Source organism: Typopeltis vanoorti, chromosome 5 (genome assembly GCF_054136105.1).
Source record: "Typopeltis vanoorti isolate ZY-2024b chromosome 5, IOZ_Tvanoo_1.0, whole genome shotgun sequence".
Lineage (NCBI taxonomy): Eukaryota > Metazoa > Arthropoda > Arachnida > Uropygi > Thelyphonidae > Typopeltis > Typopeltis vanoorti.
In genome coordinates, this window is record NC_143553.1 from 105554308 (window position 1) to 105581728 (window position 27421).

Here is a 27421-nt window from a genome sequence, read left to right on the forward strand (position 1 = left end):
CACTCCACAACTTCTTAACACAAACACTTAAACAATCACCCCCCCCCCCTCCCCTAGGATCCAGTTTACCTTGGAAAAGGAAAATAATAACAATCTCCCTATCCTAGACATTCTGATTACAATGGATCCCTGGTTTTCTCTGTTTACAGAAAACCTACCTGTTTTCTAGTAAAACAGGTAGGTTTTCTGTAAACACAAACACTTCAACAACTGACATAATTTTTTACAAATTAATGATACAAGTAGAACATGGTATCTGTAACCTTCCCAACCATATTGCCGACAATATCAGGCTGGATGCAGCTGGTGTTCTTACCCAAGCTAACCCACCAAACAGCAACCTATCTAAAGAAAAATTCAAAGCTCTGCAGGAAATAAAAAACAACAGTAAAATTTAATTTAAGGAAACCTGTGAGATTATTATCAACCACCCCCAATCTGAACAATAATGATGGTCTAAAAATCCCAAACATATGGAAGGCACATATTCGACCCACGGAACCTTTCTCCCTAAGAGTTAAGTATAAACAGGATTGTAGATAATCCAGAATCCTAAATCTAATATAACAATTGTAATGTTCAAAATAGGTCATCATTGTTACTGTAAGAAAACTATCTATAAGAAAGAATGTTTGCTCATGTTATCATAAATAGAATTTATCTTGATGTAGTTTCTAAATAATTAATTAATTTGCATTTTTTTTCACTAGAGGTCATGCCAGTAGAATAACCTGTGATTAAATCATTGTTTCTCTAGCTTACTGTATGTTATGTAACTCAGCTTGTTCTGTATATTTGTATACGCTCCAGATGATGATCTTAATACGAAGATCAAAATGTCGGGAAATTAAAAGAGTTATTTATAACACTGTTGTAAAGTCCATAATTTCTAAAATGAATAATTTGGTTTTGTTTTCTTGGAAATCAATAATGATGACCTTGATTTCAGGATGAATTGTATTGCCTGTAATGATATTTCAGTAGTAAGATGTTCATGTTTATTGTTAGTGGTTTTGTTTGCAATTTTTTCTTTGTTGTGGAATGTAAATAGGTCTGATATAGGAATGCTGAAATCTCTCTTCATAGTGTACAATTATATTGAGTTTAAGGAAAAAATGAATCTGGTATAAGGGAGTGTTGCATCCATATTGACAATCAAATTTGTGAACAGCATTATGACATAGTAATAGTTCAGTTTGTGTTATGGTTTTATTATTATTATTTTAATTTTGTAGGTTATTACTGGTGAGGAGGAAAATTTCTGATTAGAATATTTGAAGGTTCATTTGACAGTTTTGTGGATTATATGAAGAGATGGGAAGTTTAAAAATGTATAAGTTTTTGATATGTTGTTTTGAGAGGAGGGAAGGCACTTGATTTTGGGCTGAGTGAATGGCATAATCTGTTAGTTGTTATGGATATTGTTGAAAAGGGAAGATATAATTCAGGTGTGTGATTTCTTGCTTTAAGGCAGTAGTGATCAAGGATGAGTTTTTGTAAGCAGTAATGAACTGCATTAATATGACAGATCCTTAAACATAGTAAAGTTGATAAAGAGAGAGAAAAATGCAAGTAATTTTCAGTATTTGTGAGTTTGGATTTTTACACATTTTTACTGATCTGATCTAGTTAGGGTCAAATTTAAGAAGTTTATATATTTATCTTCATATTCAATAATGAATTTAATCTGTGACTAAAGAGCAAAATAGATTTTGTATGGGATTCTCGTTACCAATACAAAGGATCTACCATAGAATGAGATGCCATTGGGGAGGGAGACAGAAATTGTGAGTCTGCATGGGCTAAAAAAGTTCAGAAAATTGACTACTAATGCTTTAGTCAATGGGAACACTTTGTGAGCACTAACTAAAATAATATTATTTTAGTTGTTGAAAGTTTTTCCACTTGGTTATACTATAAATTAAAGATACCAAGAAATTATATACTTGGTTTTACACTTGGATAAAGGATTAAATCAAGTTTATCATTTCTTGGTATCTTTAATTTTAATATTATTTTAGTTAGTGAAACAATATCTGATGGGGTTAATTTTGTTTGTTCTATTAGATTTTGGTCACTCGTAAGCAGTGCATGGACAATGTCCAGGGTTTTGGGAAGAACATTGATGTTGGTATATACAGAAGAGGCATCAAAATAAGGCATGACATTTTCAAGCGACATATTCTCCCATAATTTTTATAACAGTTCCCTTATCAAAATTTATGTCAAAGCTAATAAAACCATTACTGAAATATTTAAAATTTATTATTAAAAGCACCAAACTCTTTTAAGCACATTAGACAGACTACCATATTTTTAAGGAATTTTTTTCGCTTGGCTATGCTACTAATTATATATTGAGTTTTATCCTTTATCCAAGTGTAAGCAAACTAAAGTTTGCGCCTGAAGTACTTTCAGGACTGGGACAACTCATGGTAAAGGTGGTATAAGTTCTCATCACTTGCTTTAGTATCTCCCATATTGCAAAGCACATCTCCTTGCGGGCATGTATTATGCTATACATTGAGGGAAGGATCACTACCCAGACCGGTTTTGACCTTTATTGAGGTCTCATCAGTGGGAGCCAGACCCAGAGGTGGTGATACTAAGGTGGAAGTAATGAAGAAGTCATATTTACCTATATGCTTAACTTTTTTTTTTTTACCTATTTGCTTACGCTTGATTAACAAAGGATAAAACCCAATATATAATGAGTAGCATAGGCCAAGTGAAAAAACTTCCTTAAACTTATCTCTAATCCAGAGAATTTTAATAATAGGGTGTGACACCCTTTGGCAACTCGTATAGGCAAATATGATTTCTCCATTACTTTCACCTTACTATCACCACCTCTGGATCTGGTTCCCACTGATGAGACCTCAATAAAGGTCGAAACTGGTCTGGGTAGTAGCCCTTCCCTTAATTCATAGCATTATACATGTCCGCAAGGAGATGTACTTTGCATTATGGGATATACTAAGGCAAGTGATGAGAACTTATACCACCTTTACCACGAGTTGCCCCAGTCCTGAAAGTACTTCAGGAGCAAACTTTGTTTTGTTTATACTTGGATAAAGGATAAAACCCAATATATAATTAGTAGCATAGCCAAGTGAAAAAACTTCCTTAACTTTATCTCTAATTCAGAGAATTTTAATAATAGCATGTGAGACCCTTTGGCAACTCGTATAGGTAAGTATGACTTCTCCATTACTTCCACCTTAATATCACCACCTCTGGGTCTGGCTTCCACTGATGAGACCTCAATAAAGGTCGAAACCGGTCTGGGTAGTGGCCCTTCCCTTAATGCATAGCATTATACATGTCCCCAAGGAGATGTGCTCTGCATTGTGGAATATACTAAGGCAAGTGATGAGAACTTATACCACCTTTACCACGAGTTTCCCCAATCCTGAAAGTACTTCAGGAGCAAACTTTGCTTTGCTTATACTTGGATGAAGGATCAAATCAATATATAATTAGACTACTATATTGTCTGATAGTATCTCTTCTTTTAATGCTTTTCACTGTACACCAATGTTGATGTTCCCAAAATCCTAGAAATTATCCACATGCTACTGCTTACAAGTGAAAACAGCTCAACACAACAACTAACTCCTCTTCAGATGTTCATATACTAATTAAAATAATAATAATCAGCTAATTTCTTTAAATACAGTGACAGTATTTACAGACTTTCCGTTTTGCCCATGTGAACTCATAATTTCTATTGCTTGCTGTCATACTCTTCCTATTGAATATGAAGATGGAAAACTTTTTCATAAACTACTTAAATTTGATTCTACATCAGGTCATTGTGTTAGTACTAAAGTATATCACAAAACTCAGAAATATTGGAAATTACTTTCATTTCATCAACACTTTGCCAAGATGACTCATTAATGCAATAGTTCTGTAATTGGTGCATTCTAAAGCACTGCCCTACTTATGAAGAACAACCAAAACCGATTTTTTCCACTCTTCAGGGGCATACCCTGATCTCCATATTTCATTACATAGCTTATCTATTTCTTTTGCAACTGATTCTCCCCTATATTTTAGCATCTCGCCTATTATTTTGTCATTTCCAGGACTCTTGTTGTATTTACTCATGTAAATACTAACAGAATGGCTGAAGGAGCATATGGAGGCACATCTTCTGGATGAGCAAGCCGGATTTTGACAAGATCGAAGTACAGTGCAATAAATACTCACACTAAGACTAATAGCAGAGAAAGCTCGAAGAAAGAACAGAAAGATATATTGCTGTTTCGTGGACTTCCAAAAAGCATTTGATGATATTGATCAAAATATAACATGGGCTGTCTTGGAATCCTATGGTGTGGACAATAAATTGATCCGCCTGCTGAAAGATTTAAACAGCCAAGCACAAGCAAAAATCAGAATAGCAGGTGAGACTGGAGATTGGTTTGCCACTAGTCAAGGCACAAGACAAGGGGAGCCAATATCACCAATCATCTTCATCACACATCTGGGAAGAACACTAGATAAGATTAAAGAAGAAGAAGGTGGAGGCATTTCAATAAATGGCATGAGAATAAACTACTCTGCTTTGCAGATGACATCGTCCTGATTGAAGAAGACGCAGCAAGGCTGGAACAGACAATGCAAACACAGAAGGAAAAAGATATGGACTAAATGTCAACTTTGAAAAAACTAAAACAATGATATTCGGACAACAGGAGTTACTGAACAGAGTTACAATAGACAGATTTCAACTGGAAAATGTGGAACACTTCACATATCTTGGATACCACATGACGCATGACTTGGACCCCAAAAAAGAGATAAAAATTAGAATAGCAAGAGCAACAACTATTTTAAAAGCCATGGACAAAATATGGAAGAGCCTAGCTATAAAGATGCAAACTAAACTGCGCATTGTAAAAACCTGTATCTTCAGCAGCATGCTCTATTGATGCAAGGCCTGGGTACTCCTGAGAGAATCTGAGAGGGGAATATTGGCATTTGAGAGGAAGTGCTATAGAAAGATCTTGAGAATAAGCTGGATACAGAAATGAACAATGAGGAAATCTACAGACGAATACAACCAAAAGAAAACCTGATCCAGAAAATAATCAAAAGGAAACTACGTCTATTTGGCCATATATGTAGAATGAATGATGAGAGAAATTTAAAAACGTTGCTGTTTGAAATTATTGAAGGAAAGAACAAAAGAGGAAGACCAAACAGAGAATGGGGCAATGACATCGTCAAATGGTGCAGAAACTCTATACACAAATTGAGACATCTTGCACAATATAGAATGCAATGGACGAATCATATCAAGATAGCAGCAGACACCTATGGGCATTGGACCCATGGTTGTTGATGATGATGATGATGACTTTCATTTCTCTTCCTATCACCCTTACTTTTTAGTAAGGGTGATAAGAAAAGAGCTGTCATATTCGTGCAGTTAATCACTACCTACAAATACTCATCCACTGGCTTAAACCAAGAAATTACATGCTTGATGGGTTTCTTCAGTTTTCAACAATATCCCCCCAACAAGTGATTATGCCATTCACTTGGCCCCCAATTGTGTGCTCTCTTTCCAGAGCAACATATAATAATTTAGTCTTAAAATTCCCATCTGTTCATAATAGCTACACGCCATCAAGCACATCTTCAAATATTCTAATTTCAAAAGTTCTTCAGCACTAGTAATAAACTACAAAATTGACTATAACATAAAACCACGTTAGTGCAAACCAACATAATACTAAAGCATATATATGTTCACAAATTTAATAGTCAATTTGGATGCAATATCTTCTTCATTGGATTTACTATTCGTTCCTTAAAGTCAAGTTTAATTAAACATTACTGAGCTTTCAATATTCCTATACCAGACACAATACATTCCACCACATGAAAAAAAAATACAAAGGAACTACCACGAGCTAAAGCTCCACTGTTGAAATATCATTATATGCAGCGCAATTAAAACACACCATAAAATGAAGAAGGTTACCCTTATTGATTTTCAAGAAAACAAACTCAAATTATGAATCTCTAACTGATATTCAATAAACACTCAAATATTCCATCTAATCTTTCCCTCATGGCAATTTAACAAAATAAATGACCCCCCCCCCCCACACACACACATTCTCTTAAATCAGCCAAAAGCCACTGAGTTAATCATTCTTGTTGCTTGTTGTATATATTATAAGTATGTAGTCCTTTTATTTTTAATTTGAATGTTTTTAGATCGATGGTTTTTTTTTTTAATCCATTATCTTATTTTTTAGGGATTGCTTAAGGGTCAAAACTAGATAACTGGGAGGAGATCTCTAAAGCCTATTAAGGAATACAGAGAACTGACTGTGACTTCTGACCTAATGCCCAGGCCTCGCCTTCTTATCATGCACCCCATTAGTAGGTACCTACCTTGATACTGAACAAAAGAGGTGGTCTGAAAATTGGGATTTAGCTGACCAAATTTTATTCCTATTGGCTTAATCACCTGGTTAAACAAATCCTCCCACGGTTTTTGTTAGGTAACCAGGGAAAACAGTGAAAAATCAGCTACTGGAACAAACTCCTAATCATCAGCAAAATACAAGGTTGGCACTGTCAAATAAAAGACATTAGTTGAAAAATAAGTGGAACTGAAAGAACTGGGAAAGTATTATTGTTGCATGGGCACCTCTGTGGATTCCAAAGACTCATTGCAGGATATCCAAACTGTCCACATAATCTGTTGTACCTCTCCTTGAACCCATTAACAGACACAGCGCTAACAACTAACTGTGACAACCCATTCACAGTTAGTTGTTAGCGCTGTGAACCCATTCATTCACAACTCTCCAAGAGAAAAATCTAGTCCTCATGCCCCAGGGATGACCTCTTGTTCTGCACCTCTAGTCAAGAGCTGAAAACACACTCTCAATCTATCTGCATAGGAAACATATTACAAACCACCCACCATCTTGGTTGTGCACCTATGAATCATCTCCATTATTTCCTCATTCCCAAGAAACCAAGGAGACCAGACCTGAGCACAGTAATCCAGATGTAGACATATCAAGATATTACATTGGCATGATTGGTGTTACTGAAACAAAGAACAATGAAACAGATGAGATTTTTCTAAATAACCATCACAAGATGTTATATTCAGGCAATACTGTTAAATTCTGGCAATAATATTGAAGGAAGGAGTAGCTGTAGAATTCAACACTAAACATGAGGATAAGCTTCTTGGATGGCAAGCTGTATCAAACAGAGTGATGTGGGTAAACATCAAAATAGAGAATTGGATAATGAGACTTTTAATTTTAACTTTTTGTGGCGATGGTGGACTCAAGAAGTTAGAGGCAGTCCTGAAACAGAAGAAAACATATCAAAAGTTCCTAGAAAGTAAATCAGCATGCTCTGAAAGAATACAGAAAAAAATGTAATAGAGCAAAGCACTGTTTAAAAGCAGCTAAACAAAACTCGTGGAAAGACTTTGATAAGAATATAAAAGATAAATATCAGTAAGAATGGCAAAATGTTCTGGAGACCATTGAAGAATCTCAGAAATGGAAGAAAAAGTATGTAAAATGAATTGGAGATATAAAGGTGATGTGAAAACTGAAGATTCAGATATTCTAGATAACTGGAGTAATTATTTTTGAAAGATTACAGAATCAAGCATACTTGAGAAGAGGCTAAGAAAAATTGTAAAGAGAGAGACCAGGAAAAAGAATAAGGTATGTTCGGGCTAAATAGAAGGCCAAAACACTACAATATTTGGTGGAAATCAAACATTTTGCAGAGCAATATATTCTCCATATTCAAGCTGTAAATCAGTAGTTAGAATTAAAGGTAGATTATTACTATTACTATTATTACGGGCAACTCCAGGGAGTCCTTAGACTCATCAAGGGAGGCCCTAAACATCATGTCCACACAACTATACAACATTCTCACAGTATCTGTCATACCTTGCCTTGAACTCACTCACTGTCATAGCACAACAGACTCTGGCAGCTTATTCCACTCATTTGCCACTCTAAAAGTAAAGAACCCAGCTCTAACACCCCTGCTAACCACACTCTTGCCCAGTTTCCATAGGTGTCCCCTAGTTCTCCCACCACCAGTCCTGATCTCAAAAATATCCTCTGAATTAATCCTGTAGAAACCCTTTAGCAATTTGAATGTCTCAATCATATCTCCCCTTTTCCGCCTATCAACTAATTTCTGCAACCCACATATCTTCAACCTGTTCTCATATGGTTCATTCTATAGACCTGCTATCATCTTAGTCACTCGCCTCTGGATCCTCTCCACCTCCTCCCCATCAAGAAGGAACCTAGATGACCAAATCTGGGCATAGTAGTCGAGATGAGGTCTTATCAAGGCTCAGTACAGAGGTACAATAACTTGCTTGTCTCTGCTCGTCAAGGTATTTTTCAACAACCAAGTGAGTTGATGAGCTGATTTAGCTACTTTTGCAATGTGCCCCCTAAACTTCATCTCCCTATCCATCAACTTGATTTGATATTAAGTCAGATGTGAGACAAGACTGCACATTATCTCTACTCTTATTCATCATCTATGTGAATTACATTATGAAGGAAAGTGACATTAAGCTTGATGTAAAATCAGAGATATTCAGCTCAGCTCTCTATTTTATGCAGATGATGTACAACTAAACAAATGCAGTAGAGGTCTACAGGATTGCCTGACTAAATTTAATAACATCAATAATGAATTCGGTATGCAAAACCAGCAGTAGAAAAACAAAACTATGAGAATAACTGAAACCTAACTGCATCCTGCATGGAGAACACCCGTAGAACAAGTGAAACATTTCAGCTATTTAGGCAGTTTTTAGTAAAGATTGCAAATTAAATATGGAAATATTCAGCAGAATTAGCGAAGCTGGTATGGCAGGGATACAACTGAGTGAATTTAAATGGGATGAATACGCTAAATAAATACAATGTAGTATTCAAACCAGTTTTAACTTATGGATCAAAAGCCGAGCTAGAAATGAAACTCTTGATCAAAGACGGAAAACTTAGGTTTGCGAGTTCTGAGAAAAACTTGGTGATAAACGAGTCACTATCGACTTGTTTAAACCTTAAATGAGTTGATAGTGACTAGGTTACTAGGAGTTACCCACTTGGAGATATTTCTTGGCAGAAATACAGAATTCCTGTATTCTTGAAAAATCTTTTGTGAAATGAACAGTCCCTAGGTCACTGACATTCCCGAATGTAATACCTTGTACCCGTATAGCAGCATATTAGAACCTGAAGGAGGAGGGAATGAAAATAGTAATCACTATAACAGCTTAAAATAGTAACTCATTAAATAAAATTTATATGCAATACTTGAACATCTCATAAAAGTTATATGTTTTGTATTTAAATTTTGTTTATAGACTTTCTTAATTTTATTTTATCATTTATGATGAGTCAGTTTAATTTTTTAAACTTCTTATGATGTTGATAAATGAATTTAATGCTTTATTCAGTGATACTGAAAGTAGTTGCTACTCTGATTCGTCAGTCTAAATCATGTGAAGAATTAATGGAAGTGAAGAAGCTTTTTCTTTCTGATATGACTCTTCTTTGTAATAACAACAAAGAAAACAGAAGGTAGGTTTGGGTTGCATATATTCTTAACTATATTTCTTTTATATATGCAGTTGTTGATACATCACTGCTGATACACCAAGTAAAACTTTTATCTTCAGTGTATCCTCTACATAGTTTTAGTATGCCAGTGTTTAATATTTGATTTTTTTTTTAATTTTATTATTTTTTCTTATATATTTGCTGTTGTAATTACTTTGTAATTATTTTTGGCTAATGTAAAGATGAGAATTTATAAAATGATCTGGAAAAACTTTTGCATTGCAAGTACTCCTTTCAGTTTTCCCAAAACTTTAGATTCTGTTATTTTAACCTCATACCTTTTTTTGTACTTAAATATTATTTTCATTCATACTTAGTTGTCTGAAACAAGACTTTCTCTGGCATGTCCAAACTGCCTATTATGGCTTTACCTGCTGCTTGGTAATGAGTATTATGATAATGAATCTCATTCTGCAGCCAACCCTAAATGCACCAAATAAGGGGACCATGCTACTTCTTCTAAGCATATTAAAAGTGGGAGAATGAAAAAGAGATTCAAAAGATATGGACCAAACATAATATTTTGTTTCAGGATGCACAGCAGAAGCTAGCCAACGGAATGTTGAAAGTTTTTTTCACTTGGCTATACTGTAAATTAAAGATCCCAAGAAATTATATTCTTGGTTTCATTCTTTATCCAAGTGTAGGAAAACAAAGTTTGCGCATGAAGTCACTTCACGACTGGGCTACTTGTATATAGAGGCTAATGGCTTCAAACTTGGATAATGGATGAAACCAAGAATTTAATTTATAGGATAACAAAGTGAAAACAACTTTCGACATCTATCTCTAATGCAGAGTTTTTTAATAATAAGGTGGGACACCTTTTGGCTACTTGTATATGGAAATATGACTTCTGCATTACTTCAATATTGGTATCACTTCTGGGTCTGACCTCCACTGATGAGATCTCAATAAAGGTCTGGATAGTGGCCCTTCCCATATGCATAACATTATACATGTCCATAAGGATATATGCATTTCATTATAGGATACTAAGGCAATTGATCTCAATTCATTAGCCTCTATATACAAGTAGCCCAGTTGTGAAGTGACTTCATGGACAAACGTTGTTTGCTGTTAGTTATGAAAATACCAAACCAATACATCAGTCTGACCATCTGATCATTTACATATACCTGAATTTTATAATCATGAATGTTTATCTTTGCAAGACATTAGTTGCCCATACTGTTATAGTCTGACTCCTGTAATAACTCCTAAAATAATTTTACTAAATGATAACCCACTCGTCAAAAAGAGCATTGCAAACAACACAAAGAAAAATCTCTATACATAGATTTGTAACCACTGAATTTAAAGTTAACATAAGAACTGACTATGGTATATCATATGTTGTATTAAGCATTTTTTTTTTTTCTAGAGAAAGAGACAAACACTGGCCATCCATACTTCCCAAAATCATTTGGCATACGTAAACCAGATAAATATAATCCCTCAACTTCTCAGAAAAAAATGAATGTCTCCATAGCCAAAGGAATAGGTTAATTGTAATATGGAACTGCCATGGATTCCACCAAACTATTAGTATCAGGGTCCTTGTAGAAACATAAACCTGTTTCTGTCTTACAGGAGATGTGCAGTATTCTCTGATCTGTCTACTGTCTTTGTCCACATACAGGCAGATCTTATGAAATCACAAACATCTGACAGACTGTATAAAGTTTTCCTCTCGTTTTTTTTTTTTTTTAAATTGTACAGATGCATCTGATTATTAATGAATATATACATACACATATGCATTCATAAGACATGTTGCTAAAATGTCTTATGTAAACTCTGGATACTTGTTCTTTCCCAATTCTGATGATAAAATGGGACCAATTCTGATGATACAATGGGATATAAACATTTATTATTATTATTACATGACACCTCCAGGGAGTCCAAAGACTCATCGAGGGAAGAAACCTACTCTACAACTCTCTGTCTTCACCACTCTCTGAATTCACCAACTACAACTAGCCGCAACTACACCAACATGCCATCTACTGCCCATCACCACCACTAGTATTTTCACAGACAATCACAAACATCCATACCCACGACTGGATTCGAACTCGCAGCTTTTGTTGGAGAGCAGATACGCCAACCAGGCCGGCTAGTAACATAGTACCAGAAACACTTTCATGCAGAGATATAGCATGCTGTCAGAGTAGAAAGTGCATCACTAGGTAAATCACCATGCTTATCTATGGATGACTCTGCGTTAGGTGTAATGCTATGCATTGAACATCATTTTCACCTTACCCATTGTTGGGCATGAATGCAAATATGTGACACAATTGCACAACTTCATATGCGATAAGGCACCAGAAATGATTCCACATAAATGTTTGGTTCAGTATCATTATAGGCTGCTTCATCTGTCTGTCTCTTCTTGCCAACAACACTCAATAGTCAGCAGTACTACCACTTCTTGAAGGAAGGAACTACTGGCACTGGAGAAGGAGAAACTGCTGAAGAACATACCATTAGCATTATATTAGTGCATGTGGTTTATGCTTGATGGAGCACAGTGCATTTTTGTTAAATTGTTAGGGAAACATTGTGATCATACCTATCCTTGCAGTTGGATAAGTAGAAGTGAGCCAGTTAAATGACCATCATGTTCTCCCAGTATAAATCCATGGGATTTCTTTGTATTGGGACAGCTAAAGGCCAATGTTTATGCTATATCAGTGTGTAATAATGAACATGCTCTCTGTCAAAGGATTGTGGATGATTGTACAACAGTGCAAAATACTCCTAGACTTCTCTAGGAGTATTCCTAGTGACTATGATGACTACCTGTAACTAACTAGTTGTAAGAAGTTGCTCTCCTCAGTCACTTCCTTTGTATAATACAGAGAAAGTGACTAAGGAGAGCAACTACCTAGAATGCAAACCCGTTACCATCTCAGAGTGTATGACGTACAATTTTGCAAACGCTATATCTGTGGGAATGTATTTTTGGTACTATATTTATATGACCTTTTGTCATCAGAATCTGTGGTAGAACAAGTTCTCGCAGTTAAGCTAAACATTTTAGAAACATCCTGTGTATGTATATATACATCTTATTATTATTATACAAGACTTCCAGAAAGTCTAGGATTCATCAAGGGAGGCATTAGATATATTTCATTACCTGCACTATCCATCATTCCTTCTCTCATACTTATTCACACTGAATGTGCTCACTGCTTCAACAGCCAGATTGTTTCATTTCCTGCTCTGTGAGAGAAAAATCTGGCTTTCATCCTTTCTTAACCACACATAAACTTAACTTCCATGGGTACTCCCTTGACCTCTCTTCACCTTCCTAATATACAAAAAATTTCATCAGTTTATAATCGATAACATTTTTTCAGAACCTCTATTGTTCTTTCATCCTTTCTTAAGCACACATAAACTTAACTTCCATGGGTACTCCCTTGACATCGCTTCACCTTCCTAATATACAAAAAATTTCATCAGTTTATAATCGATAACATTTTTTCAGAACCTCTATTGTTCTTTCATCCTTTCTTAACCACACACAAACTTAACTTCCATGGGTACTCCCTTGACCTCTCTCTTCACCTTCCTAATATACAAAAAATTTCATCAGTTGATAATCGATAGCATTTTTTCAGAACCTCTATTGTGTCATCCCTCTTTCTCGTGTTTGCAATGCACATACTCATAATCTACATTCCATAATGTAGATCAGGGCTGTCCAAAGCACAGTCCGTGGTGCGATTTTGTGTGGCCTGCCTGTGGGTTTTGATTTTCACAAGCCAAAAAATAATAATAAAATGACAATTTGAATCGAATGCATATTAGATATTTTAATTCTATCACTAATCGATAATCGTGATGTTGGTAATTTTATATGGTGTTTTTACATCGCTATACACCCACGTGCTTTTCAAATATTAGATGTGTCAAAGAAGCATTGTTACAGTGTTTTGTTCCAATGGATATGCTCTGGATGCTCATGGGGAACGTAAACACGTGATTAGTGTTGTTTGTTTGTTCAGCTATCAAGGTTGTGTTGCTTCTGCTGCTCACCAAATTACTAGATATGCATTGTGATGTGACCCTCAAATTACCTAAGGTTAGGCAGCCTTGATGTAGATTATGAGTATCATCTTTGTTACCCAATAACATGTTAGTTACTCTTCTTTGCATCCTTCTCATAACTTCATACCTGCTCTGAATCTAGGAAACCAAAATTGCATTAAGTAATCCAGGTGTGGTAATATTAAATCCTTTTAAATGTCCAGTTGACATCCTTGCCCTTATACATTAGTGTTCATTTCAAGTATTGCAATTATTCTCACAGGTATTTTTGCTTTTTGACCTTTGAAATTCAACTTTTTATCAATATAATTCCAAGATCCCGAGCCTCATCCATTTCTTTTCCTAGCATAATCCTAATATTATAATGCTATTGGATATGTTATCATACCAGAGTGCACAACTTTACACTTACTAATTGAATTGACACCCATTATCATATGTTCACTGGTCCAGCATATTCAAATCATTCTGTAAGCACTGTATATCAGTAGCATCCCTAATTGCCTTGTCTATCTTGGATTCATCAACTAGCGATTGAATATTTTCTTTCAGGTCCTTCCCAATATCATTAATATATAGGTTGAACAACAATGGTCAAAAGATTGATTCCCGGAGTACCCCGTTGATCACCTAAATCTGATATCCCATCTAACCCCATTACTGAATTGATATACACATCATATATTTTATCCTGCTAGCCTTAAATATGCTCAAATGTTCACCTGAACTGCTGAATGGAACATTATTACTATTATTGCTTTCATGAGTTTTCTACCCTGGCTGGACACAAATCATCGATATCATACTCCTCCATCTCTGTCTCTTCTCTCCTTCCTAAAAATACTATACCCTTTATACTCGATTCCTGTAACCACATGGATCTGATGCTCACCAGGTTTCATTGATTACAATAGGCCAAAACATATTCACCATGGCAGCAAACTTTATCCCTTTGTTTCTAATTCTGTGACATTTGTTTATAGTCATAACGCATTACCTCCTAGTTTTTCATATACTTACTTCTACAGTCATGGCTGACCGTGCACACACATCTCTCTGGTGATCTAATTTTCCTGACTCTCTGAATTAGGTCTCAACCCAATTAATAATTTCTCCAGACTCCTGATTCTAAATCCATTCAAGTGTGTATATACCATATAAGATGTTATACAGCATAAGATGTTATTTACTTATTTAGATATTATTTATTTATTTATTATTTTTTGTTTTATTAACTTTTGTCCTCCTGTAGCGTTAGTAATACTACAGTATCTACTTCACTGTTCTTGCATTAATAGGACCCAAACTGACCAGCTAAGTGTTTATTATTTAAGATTTGAAGCTTATAATGTGCATTTCCTATTATATTTTCTTATGTTAACTACAGCCCCAATAAATGAACTTCACAATATGTATGTGTAAGGCTTAAGTGCTGAGATCATGATAAAAATTTAATGGAATGAACTAGGAAATGATTAAAAATAGTATTTAATGCTTCCAATATTTCATCTCAGTTACAGAGACATCATCAGGAAGCACAAAATGAGACTTCACACACACACACACACACATGGCAGCACAAAAATAACTGATACACATGGACGAAAGACTAGAGTCCTAACTAAGTGGAGTGCCCCTATGGACACCTGTTGGCTGCCTAGGATATAAACTGGGATCTCAAAGTATTAGTTTTATGCAACCATATTTATTTAAATTAGGCTGATTTTTAAGAGCAGCAGCAGATTCTCTAAACAGTCTTTCTCTCCTAAATTTACTGTGATGGAGCATGATGGTCTTTTTCCAATTGATTCTGTGAGCTGTATCCAAAGCATGGTCTGCAAAGCCAGATTGACCATAGTCATGATACAAATGTATTTTTTATGTTCTTTCATTCAGATGGAAGCTGATCTTCCTGTCTGTCCATAGTAGGCCAACTTGCAGGAACAAGGAACTCTATATACACTTGGAACTGAGAGGGAAGTGAGTTTGTCTTTAGTGGAACTGATAAGAGTAGCTAATTTTAACCTCCCTACTGGTCGATGTGGATGAAATAGTCAGACCAATTTATCATTTTTTCATGGAACAAAACTTCATTGGCATTCTACCTTTATCATGTAATTACCCTTCTTTGCTGTTAATGTCTTACTGGCTATTTTAGAGCCATTAGCAGATTAATGGAATGGAGCAACCTTCCTATTACTTGACTTTACATGCACCATGTTAGTTGGAATTTCCTTTACTGTTCTCGATATTTGACCTCTTTTTGCTGTACAATTTATTTATTGTGTATCTTCCCAAAAATAAAAACGAATTTCACATGTGTGAAAATAAATAATCAATCCTGAAATTACCAGAGATTACCAGTTAGCCTTTGCAATGAATTTATATAGTTGTAATAAATTCTTCAAATTAGTGCAGTGGAACAAGACAATTTATGTTATTTCATTTTACTGGCAGTATAGAAGCAATTTTTCCCAATTTTCAAAATTGCGAAATAGCAACTTTTTTTTAAATAACATTTATTGAAATTAATATGACCTTTTGTTTTCTTTCCTTGCAAAATTATCATTATATGGATCATCAAACTTCAATTTTAGAAACACATTTTTTGTTTTTATTAATAACAAATGATGTTAAATTGCATTACTTGCCTTCCAATTGTGAGACTTTTTTTTTAACATCAAAAATTTATATCCATTGATATTTCAGCAGGGACTCTTTGCCTTCATCTGTTGCTTAAAATTACAACAGATGATTTTTGTAGGATGCACATTACTGTAATATCCAGTGCTTAACCACTGTAGATATGTTGAAAATATATGAAGGATATCCGATACAGACTGATTCAAAATTTATGCTCATTTTGAAGATTTCCAACTACCCCACCCCTCTCCTCACCTGGAACTGAATTACATAACTATTTCTTAAAAACCACAGTGAAATCTTTAATTAGTAAAAAGATAGATATTTCGTACTAAAAATAATAGTACATCTTCAGTGTCTGTAACAGTAATAGGAATGGAATACAGGTAAACGTTCCGTGGATCACCTATTAAAATACAATTGTTACCCCGTACTAGGAAATAGTAGAAATAACAAATTTAATCTATTAAGATAAATGGTTTTTACATAAGATAAAAGTCTTCCAGATCTTTGAGAGAGACATACAGTAATTTCTATTTAAATTCGGTCGATTTTTACGTGTTACCTTATTATTTAATTACTATGCCACAGGTTCCACTAAAAATCATAACTATTTCTGTCTAAATTTCTACTGGTTTAGAAGTTTTCACAAACAGTATTCAAAATATAATACTTCTTTTTACCGTTTTGACAAAAGAACTGAGACAGTAATATTGTTGTGTCCGATGAAGCAGGTACCTCTAATTCCAGACTATTTCTTTACAATCCAAAATCTGCTGTTCAGCTGTCAGCTGAAATTATTCTAAGCTTTAGAAATACTATGCAATATTTACACCATCTAAACTGTTTATATGCATGCCAGAAAAAAAGGAAGTTCAGAAGTCACATTAAAGTGCCCAAAGATGTAGTGCAGAATACATCAGCAATGTTTTGTTTTCATTTGTTGATTAGCAGACATCCTCAACAGAAATATTGATATTTCCTTTAGAGTCTGATACAGTATTTATGCCAAAATAATTTCTTAATTTCAATAGAAATATTCCGGTTTTGTGACCAAATGTTTATTAGAGAACTGTTTTTAAAAAACTAAACAAGTATACTAAAAATAACTCAACAAGTTTTGTTAGTCGTAAGACTTACATCTTCAGGAGTAAAGAGAACTAACAGTTTAAAGCACAAACTATAAGAAATTACGAAAAACAAGTTCATTTGTTGGTATTATGAACATCAAAAAAGTTCATTAAAAAAACCGAATAACAGATCTATACAACTGTTAATGTGTGTTAGTTGCTATTTGTTGTCGCGTTCTGTGGTTCACGGTCACTCTGTCCAAGGTCTGAGAGTGAGCGTGAACCATAGAACGCGACAACAAATTACATTGTCTCCAACTAACATGCATTAACAGTTTAGTCCTGTTATTCGGTTTTTTTAACAAACTTTTTAGATGTTATAATACCAACAAATGAACTTGTTTTTCGTAATTTCTTCTAATTTGTGCTTTAAACTGTTAGTTCTCTTTACCCCTGAAGATGTTAGTCTTATGACTAACGAAACTTGTCGGGTTATTTTTAGTACTTGTTTAGGTATAAATCCATCAATTTCTTAAACCTGACTTTAATCAGAAGCAATAACAAGATAGCTACAAAGATGTTCCACAAACCCACACATATCGGAAACTACCTCCATTTCAATTCATACCACCCATATTCCGTCAAAAAATCAGTCATCTTATCACAATTTATCAGTGCTTGCAAATTCTCATCCAACAGCAATTATCTTAACACAGAATTAAAGTATTTAACACAGGTTTTCAAAAATCGCAACTATCCTACACATCTAATAAATTACGCGAACAATATGGCAAAATCCCGACATGTATGGTCATCAAATTGCTATACATCCAAAACACATACAAAGCCTGCATATACATCTTCAAAAACACGGACTATAAGCTAGTATTCACCATGAACCAAAAATTAGCAACTCTCCTAAAACCTAAAAATTCTCTCACACACAAAGAAATATTCGAACTCCACAACGTTGTCTACAGATTTCCTTGTCAAGAGGACTGTAACGTCACCTACACTGGCTCTGCGATTAGGTCCCTATGGACCAGATTACAAGAGCACTTCAGAGATTGCAATATTCCCATTCCGGAATATCTAAACACAAAAAAACATCACAACATCAAAAAGAAAAATAAAACGCAGAATACAGGGAAGACTGAGATTGCAGCTCACGCTCTTGAACTAAAACATATCCCCCAAATTGACAAAGCCATAATCATAGACAAACAAGACAACAAAACAGTGCTAAGAATATCCGAAACTATTGCCATAAAATGCGATGAAAATTCTATCAACGTCCACCGCCCCTATCTAATTTCCGAATGTTCGATGATCCAAAACCTACAATTTAAGTCATACCTCCGGCATGTAGCGACAACTAATGCCCTTATTTGGCTATTACAACTTTGCTCTGACATACCCCTACACTCATTTCCGTCAGAGTTCCGAAGATGGTCACATGGCCGAAACGGTCCCACAGCCCGTTAACCCTGTGCCAGTTGCCACTATAGTTTTACCCTTCCCCCACACACACACAAAAATGTGCCCTAATTCAAAATAATATATGTATACATTTATATATATATATTATTAACATTAACCCGGGTTATCCAAACTTATTTCCCGCATCAAAACACACCCCGACGCTCCTTCCCCCCCCCCCCCCCCAGGGGGGAGAGGGCGAGACAACCTTCAGCGAGAGAAAAGGTATGTACCAAATTTTTCCACCTCTTTTATTCTACCTTAATTGCCTTCTATACTCACCAATAATGCCCTAAATATATATACCCATCTTGAGTATTGATAGCCATTGTAGTTAAATAAGGGTCTCTTCTAAACAAAAACAGGCTATAATAGCCGTAATTATAATAATAGTACTTGTTTAGTTTTTTAAAAACAGTTCTCTAATAAATATGTGGTCCAAAACCAGAATATTTCTATTGAACTTCTTAACCATAGAAACCTACACATGAATTTCTTAATTTATAATAATCACAGTTTTCATTAAGAAAATTATGGAACAAACTATTGTGTTAGAATAAAACTTTAGTTTAATATAAACCAAAATAAACACTCGGCATTTCGACCTTCACATTAAGGTCATCATCTGGAGTATACACATATAGACAAAGGAACAAGCTTCACAACAATCTACATGGTATACTAAAGTTACTGATCAACCGTTATAACTATTGGTCTGACCTCTGGTGTAAAAAAAAATTACTACATCAAAGCTAGAGTCCTGTTGTTATTATTATTATTAGGTTAAAATTAAATTAAGCTGGAGAGCAACATGTTCACACAAAAAAAATTACTTATATAAATATACATATAAATTACAACAACCAGTATGGATAGTGGCCAATAAAAGCTGAAAATTGCTCAGAGTCCTAAAATCATGGTTTGCTGGAAAACTAAGTGGGTTGAATGTGTGCCATTCAAATTCTTGGGATTTTTATGCCACCATTATCGTTAAGATTGGGGTGGTTAATTGAAATTTCGCATGCTTCTTTAAATTTCCTTTCATACTAAGGTTTTGTATGATGTAAAGAACAAGTGCTTTTCCAATCAATTTGGTATAGGGTGTTAAGAGCATGATCTGAGAGGCCTGCTTCTCTAAAATTGTTAAATTTAATGTGCTGCTTTTTTTCTTTTTTACAGATAGGGATTGTATGTCCAGTTTCTCCAATATAAGGTAAGTTACAGGCACAATAAATGCAATAAACTCCAGGGTGTGCCAATTGGGGGGAACTGATTCTTAGAGGAGTTGAATATGAGTGAAGGTCAAAACATTGAGTGTTTATTTTGGTTTATATTAAACTAAAGTTTTACTCTAATGCAGTAGTTTGTATATACTATGTATTGCTGTATTCTCTGCGTTAAATTATGTGTTATATAACGAAATATACTTAAATACACCCAAATACCTTCAATTGATAGTGTTTGTGTGTGTTCCATAATTTTCATGATGTATTCTGATCACCGTGTAAGCATGAAGGAAAGGAATCACAGTTTCACTTTTGTTATCAAAAAATTATAAATTATTTGACACAACTGTTGAAGATTTAGCAAAAGATCTTAATTCATTGTCATCGACTATCCATTGCCATTTGCAAGAACTTGGAATAGTGTCTAAGCTCGGCAAGTGGATTCCTCATGAACTGACGAACAACAAATGAAGAGAGCACATCAATATCTGTACTGCTGTTCATTCTCAAGATGTTCAATCTGTGTTCTTGAATCGTGTCATCACTGATGATGAAAAGTAGATACTTGACAAGAATGTTAAGTGCCGAAGGCAGTGGGTTCATTTAAGAGAACTGACTAAATCTCAGCGAAAACAAGATCTTCACCCTCAGAAAGTTTTGTTAAGCATTTGGTGGAATATGGCTGTATTATGCACTTTGAACTCTTGCCATAAAAAACAATCACAGCTGAAGTATACTGTGAACAACTTAATCAGTTGCATAAAAAACAGAAAGATTTTCTTTGGTCAATCTAAAGGGTGTTGTTTTTCACCATGATAATGTATGCCCTCATAGTGCAAGAATCATCTGTATACCAAGATTGAGGAACTTGGCTGGGAAAGGCTTCCACATCTTCTGAATTCTCCTGATCTTGCATCTTCAGATTAGCACTTATTTCAAAATTTGCGACATTTCATTAATGAAAAACAATACAATAGATTAGAGGCACTGAAATTGAGCCTATGTGACCTTTGCCTCCAAACATTCTGAATTCTATAGAAATGGCATTGTCAAATTTTCACAACATTACAAGAGCGTTATTGATTCAAATGGAGAATATATACTTGATTAAATTAGCAAGTGATTTATCTTTTATATCCTTTCGAAACTTAATGCTAAAAATGACATTACTTTTGGAATGACCTGGTATATGTATATGTCTGAACCAGTAGGGAGGTTAAGTGGGGCTTGAAGGTTGTGCAAAGCTGGTATTTCTTTAAGATCCTAGATATTTTTTCAGATATGCCTCAGACATAGAGGTTTGTGATAGCATTACTAAAATCTTTCTGAAGAGAAGGTTGTGGATTGGGAGAAGGATTGATTATTTTTTTGATATCCTGGGAAGTGTAGCCATTAGAGAGAAAATTGGTGTATATGATTTAGTTCTGTTGCTAGAGAGATTTCATTGGAGCAAATGTTATAAGCTCTTAGTTAAGTGTTTTTATGACATCATATTGTTGATGGAGGGGGGAATTATGGGAAAGTTTATGAATGTATCTGCCTGTGTGATTGGGTTTCCTATATACTGATAAGGACAGGTTACCATTAAGTGGGTGGGTGAACCAAGGCAACTATGACTATAGTGTTATTCTCAACACCAGTGAATACAATAATAAAATGGATATCATTCTTAGAGACTGCTTCATCTACAGACCTTTAGATTATGATCCCACAAAATTGCAAATCAAGAAATTAAAAAATCTGCTCAAAAAAGTTTCTTCCTGGCTTCCTGATATCACAAAAAACTCAAACTTCAGTTGCCATCCCCACTCCCTTTCCACAACTCATAGTAGATGCCACTGATTCTCCCTGCTGTAAATTATCCAAAGAGTTAGCAAAATCTCTTGCACCCCTTACTGGTCATACCATATCATATATAAAAAAGTCTTTCCATTTTAAAAGCTTCATCATCATATGTTCACTGGGCATTCACAGATGCTGTATAGTCACTCCGATGCTTGGTGATGTGCCACACCAAGCCTCGCCATGTAGTCCTGTTGTATGCTTTTCTGGAAGCTTCAACTCTGTGAAGATCAGCCACTCCACCCACCCACCCACCCACCCACCCACCCACACACACACACACACACACACACACACACACACACACACACACACACACACACACACACACACACACAATCCATCCATATCCATCCATCCATTGACAGTCTACCCCTTCCTCTTTTTTCAGGAATTTTACCTTCTATTCCTGTTCTGAGAAGTCCTTCCATCCTTTCACTGTGTCCAAAATATTTTAACTCTCTTCTGTCAATATCCTTCAGGAGCCTTAAAGTTCTGCTGATCTTTACTAATGGCCATTCATTTGTATGCTTTTCAGTATATGATATCCTCAACAGCCTTCTGTAACACCATATTTCAAAAGCAGCTATCCTTTTCTTATGCGACTTCTTTAGGTTCCAAGTCTCACATCCATAAGTAGTTGTTGGAAAATAACTGCATCCTAAATCCTCAACTTTGTTCCCATGGAGATATACATCCATCCTTCCAGATTTTAGACAAGGCTCTGACTCTTTTTTTAGCCATTCCTAATCTTCTTCTGATGTTTTCTGAACAGCAATTCTTCACATTGATCATGGATCCCAGGTACTCAAACTTGCTGACCTCCTCAATTCTTTCTCCATTACAGTACACTTGCATCTCAGGAGTTTCCCTGTTCATATTTCCTTTGAGATTCATGATCTTTGTCTTGCTAGGACTGAGTTGAAGTCCTCTGTTATTACTGATCTTGTTAACTTTATCAAGAATTTGTTCTAGTTCTTCCTTGTCATTACAGAGGAGTACAGTATCATCAGCATACTTCAGATTATTGATCAATCTACCATCTATCTTAATTCATGTCTTGAGCTTATCTAATGCTTCATGCATGATGTCTTCTGCATATATACTAAACAAGTGAGAAGAAAGTAAACATCCTTGCCTAATTCCTTTTCTAACCTGAAGCCAATCAGTTAATCCAGTACCTGTTCTTACCATGGCTTCTTGATTTCTGTACAAGTTGGTTATTAACCTGATAGCGTGCTGAGGAAAACCCATTCTTTTCATTACTTCCCACAGTTTCACATGCTGAACACAGTCAAAAGCTTTAGAGTAGTCTAAGAAACACATTACCAGAGGGAGTCTAAATTCTTTATATTTTTCTATGATCTGTCTAAGGCAAAGGATATGATCTCTGGTGCTCTTACCTTTCCTGAAACCTGCATGTTCCTTGGGCATCTCTGCCTCAACTTTGACTTCAGTCCTATTTAACATAATCTTCAATGAAATTTTGCTTGCATGATATATTAAACTAATAGTTCTATAGTTCTTTTCAAGCCTTATATCTTATAGTTTCATATCTCCCTTCTCGTGTAGTTGTATGAAAACCAACTTCTTCCAGTCTCTAGGCTATGATCCTGTCTCCCATATCCTTGTAATCAATCTATGAAACACTCTTATCCCTCCATCCACTGTGGCCTTAATTAGCTTTGCTGGGATTCCATCTGCACCTGAGGCCTTATTGCTGTTAAACTGCTTAACTGCTCTTTCAATTCATGCCTAAGTGGAGGAGGTTCCCAGAATTTTCCTGGTGAGAGGACTCCAAATTTTCTTTCCATCTGTTTTTGATGTCCAATTCTTCTGTTAGTAATGCTCCATTCCTGTCTTTAATGACATTCAATTTGGGTTTAAGCTTGTGCTTTAGGTCAATAACTAAATAAAACATCCTTTTATAATTGTGCCTCCTCATCTGGAACTCATTCTGTTCACATTTATTAGTATAAACTTTTCATTGTTCTGCTTGATAGCGCTTCTGGCTTCTCCATGTAATCTCTTATATTCTTCAGTCCCTGTGTGTCTTTGTTTTTCCAACTTCCTTCTTTTAATTATTATTTTAATGGCTAATATAGCCTACTTTCGTTTAGGAGTGTCCCTTTTTTTACAATGCCATTAGCTCTTTACCCAAAATTCTAGGGCATTACTGAAGTGTTATAAAACTAATATGTGAAGAATAAAAATAGGAGAAATTTTGGACATACCTTTTTTTGGATGTTGTTTTCTGTCTCCTTATTCTGGTGATGTGCCTTCATATGCTATTAAGATGTTAAAGAAAGGGTTTTTTTTTGGGGGGGGGGGGAAGTAGGTGGTGGTGGTAAAGTAATGTGGGGGAATTATTTGAAAAAAAACCTGGGTTTTTTAATATATGTATAAATATTATTATTATTATTATTAAGGGTGGATAGAGAGTGTTTTGGGAGGGGGGTGAGAGAAGGCTCTGAAGATAGAAATTATTTTTTTGGGGAAGGATTTAAGGGGAAAAGTCGAGGTGGGAGTGACAGGGTGTGAGCCGTTTTGACAACCGTCGTCCTTGGAACTCATGGGAGAAGTGGATGCTATGTCATGTCGGTTAGGTGTTTCTGTCTTTGGTGTACTTGTGTTGTCTCCTATTGGTCGGAGTAGTTTTTTATGTTGGAAGCTCCACAACCTAATTTTTATGTTGTGGAGCTTCCAACTCTCAGAGATTATGTAGGGTCGGTGGACGTTTATTGAGTTTTCATCACATTTTATGGCTATTGCTTCCAATATTCTAAGCATTGTTTCGTTGTCTTGTATGTCTAATATTATGGCCTTGTTGATTTGCAGGGTATGTTTTTGTTCGAGGGTGTGGACTGCTATCTCACTTTTTCTTACTTTGTATCCTGTTTTTCGTTTGTTTGTTGCATTTTTTATTGCTTAAATGTTCTGGAATAGGGATGTTAGTGATGGAGGTGTTCTTATAGTCTTGTCCATAAAGACCTGATGGCAGAACCTGTGTATGTGACATCACAGTCTTTTGGGCAGGGAAACTTTTAACCAGCATGTTGTGTTCTAATATTTCTTTGTGTGTGTATGTATGTGAGGTTTTGTAGGTTTTAGAAGTGAACACCAGTTTATAGTCAGTGTGTTTGAAAATGTATTTGTAGGCTTTGTATGTGTTCTGGATGTATGGCAGTTTGATAATTTTTTGTGTTGGGAGGTTTGTTTTGGTTGTCGGGTTGTTTTGCCTGGTTTTGGCTGTTTTGTTGGCATAATTTATAAGTGCTGTTGGGTAATTCCAATTTTTGAAAAATTTGTGTTAACTTCTTTATTTCTGTGTTGAGATAATTACGGTTTGTTGAAAACTTGTAAGCATTTATGAATTGTGTTAAGATGACTGATTTTCTTTTAATTAGTTCCTATTTTGAATCTGATATTCATGGGTCTCTTGTTCTTCTTATTAGGCTGAGCTACTTCTTGACTGTATCCTGTATTATCACCTTGACTCCTTCCCAAAATATTTCTGGTGAGTTCTCCTCATTGGTCTCCAAAAAATCATCCAACCCAGTTGATGTTTCTTCTGTGAATCCACTTGGAATTACTCTAACATCTAGTCTAGTGGAATATGCCTAACTTGGAAGTTTTCAGTCTTAGTCTTACTTTAGCTCTTACTAGCTGATGGTCTTTACCATCAGCTCCATTGAAAATATAATTGTTAATGATACAGATAACCTATTGAGTTTGACATCACCTCATTGTTCATTAACATTCCCTTAAATGACACCTTATCGCTTTTAAAAAAAAGTTTTTCCTCTTGATGTTATTGACCTCTTTTTCATTGTTATCCAATTCAGTTATTTTTCTTGAAAGAATGAAATGTATTAACAAATAGAGGGTAGCTCTGTGAGGTCTTTTCTCTCACCACCATTGCCAATTTTTGTGGAAGATTTTTAAAAATAAAATTACTATTTAGCTCATCTCAAAATGAAAGGAGCTGAGTCAAACTTTCTGACTCAAACCTTCTATCTGGTTGAGATATGTAGATGATGTTACTATTTGGTCTCATGGCCCAATCACATTAGATATTTTTCTATGTCACCTCAATAGTCTTCACCCTAGAATCCAATTTACAATGTGAAAGGAAACTAATAATAGTCTGGCCTTTCTAGACATCTTGGTCACCTGCTGTGGGAAACTCACTCTTCAAGCAGATACATTCACAAACTTTCCCATCCCCTCCCCCCCACTCAACAATATTATGTCAAAAAAACACTAATCCATAGAGCTTATAACCTTTGTTTCAGTGAGACCTCTTTTGCAACTGAACTCAATCATATATGCTATAATAAATTTAGTTTAATCCTTTATCCAAGTGTAAGCAAACAAAGTTTGTGCCTGAAAATATCTTCAGGACTGAGGTAAGGTAGTGCAACATGAGGCAACTTCGAGCAAAGGTGGACCAAGCTCTCATCACTCCTTGTCTCAGTATCTCCCATAATGCAAAGCACATTTCCTTGCAGACATGTATACTGCTATGCATTAAGCACTACCCTGACCGGTTTCGACCTTTATTGAGGTCTCGTCAGTGGGAGGCACACCCAAACGTGTGGAGATTCTAAGGCAGAAGCAATAGGAGAGGTCATATTTACCTATAGGAGTTGCCAACAGGTGTACCACCTTATTATTGAATTACTCTGGATTTAGAGAAAGATGTTGAAAGTTTATTTTGCACTTGGTTAGACTATAATGAATTTAGTTTAATCCTTTATCCAAGTGTAAGCAAACAAAGTTTGCGCCTGAAAATATCTTCAGGACTGAGGTAAGGTAGTGCAACTCCGAGCAAAGGTGGACCAAGCTCTCATCACTCCTAGTCTCAGTATCTCCCATAATGCAAAACACATCTCCTTAAGTTTTATTTATTATAGTCTAACTAAGTGCAAAATAAACTTCCAACAATCATATATGCCACTTTTCTCTCTAATGGCTACAGTTCCTACAATATAAAAAAAATAATGAATCGTTCCCCCAATCCATGACCTTCTCTGCAGAAAGATTTTAGTAATGCTATCACCATCCTGTATATCCAAGGTACATTAGAAAAAATATCCAGAATCTTAAAGAAATACAGTCTGCACATCCTTCAGCCCCCCCCATTTAAAACTAGCTGCCCTTATCTGCTCAATAAAGACAAACTCACTCCCATCTCAGTTCTTTCGTCGATGATGTGTTTCAATTATTTTTGTGTTTGCCTTTGTGTATGTGTTACGTCCATTTTGTACTCCCTAATGATGGATCTGTAACTGAGATGATATATTGGAAGCATTAAATACTATTTTTAATCATTTCCTGGTTCTGTTTCATTCCATTAAACTTTTATCATGAGAACCTCACAATAAATGTGATGTGGAAAATATAACCAAAATCGATTAACTGTTGAGAGATT

The 27421-nt window shown here is 35.3% G+C and overlaps 1 protein-coding gene across 1 annotated transcript in view; it reads left to right on the top strand.

Moving 5' to 3' along the window:
* rg (A kinase anchor protein rugose) overlaps positions 1-27421 on the top strand; it is a 1380990-nt gene that overhangs the window by 483357 nt on the left and 870212 nt on the right. Inside the window, exon 22 of the mRNA XM_090393458.1 lies at positions 9497-9620. Coding sequence (XP_090249584.1) covers positions 9497-9620 — 124 coding nt within the window. The remainder of the gene's footprint in view (positions 1-9496; positions 9621-27421) is intronic.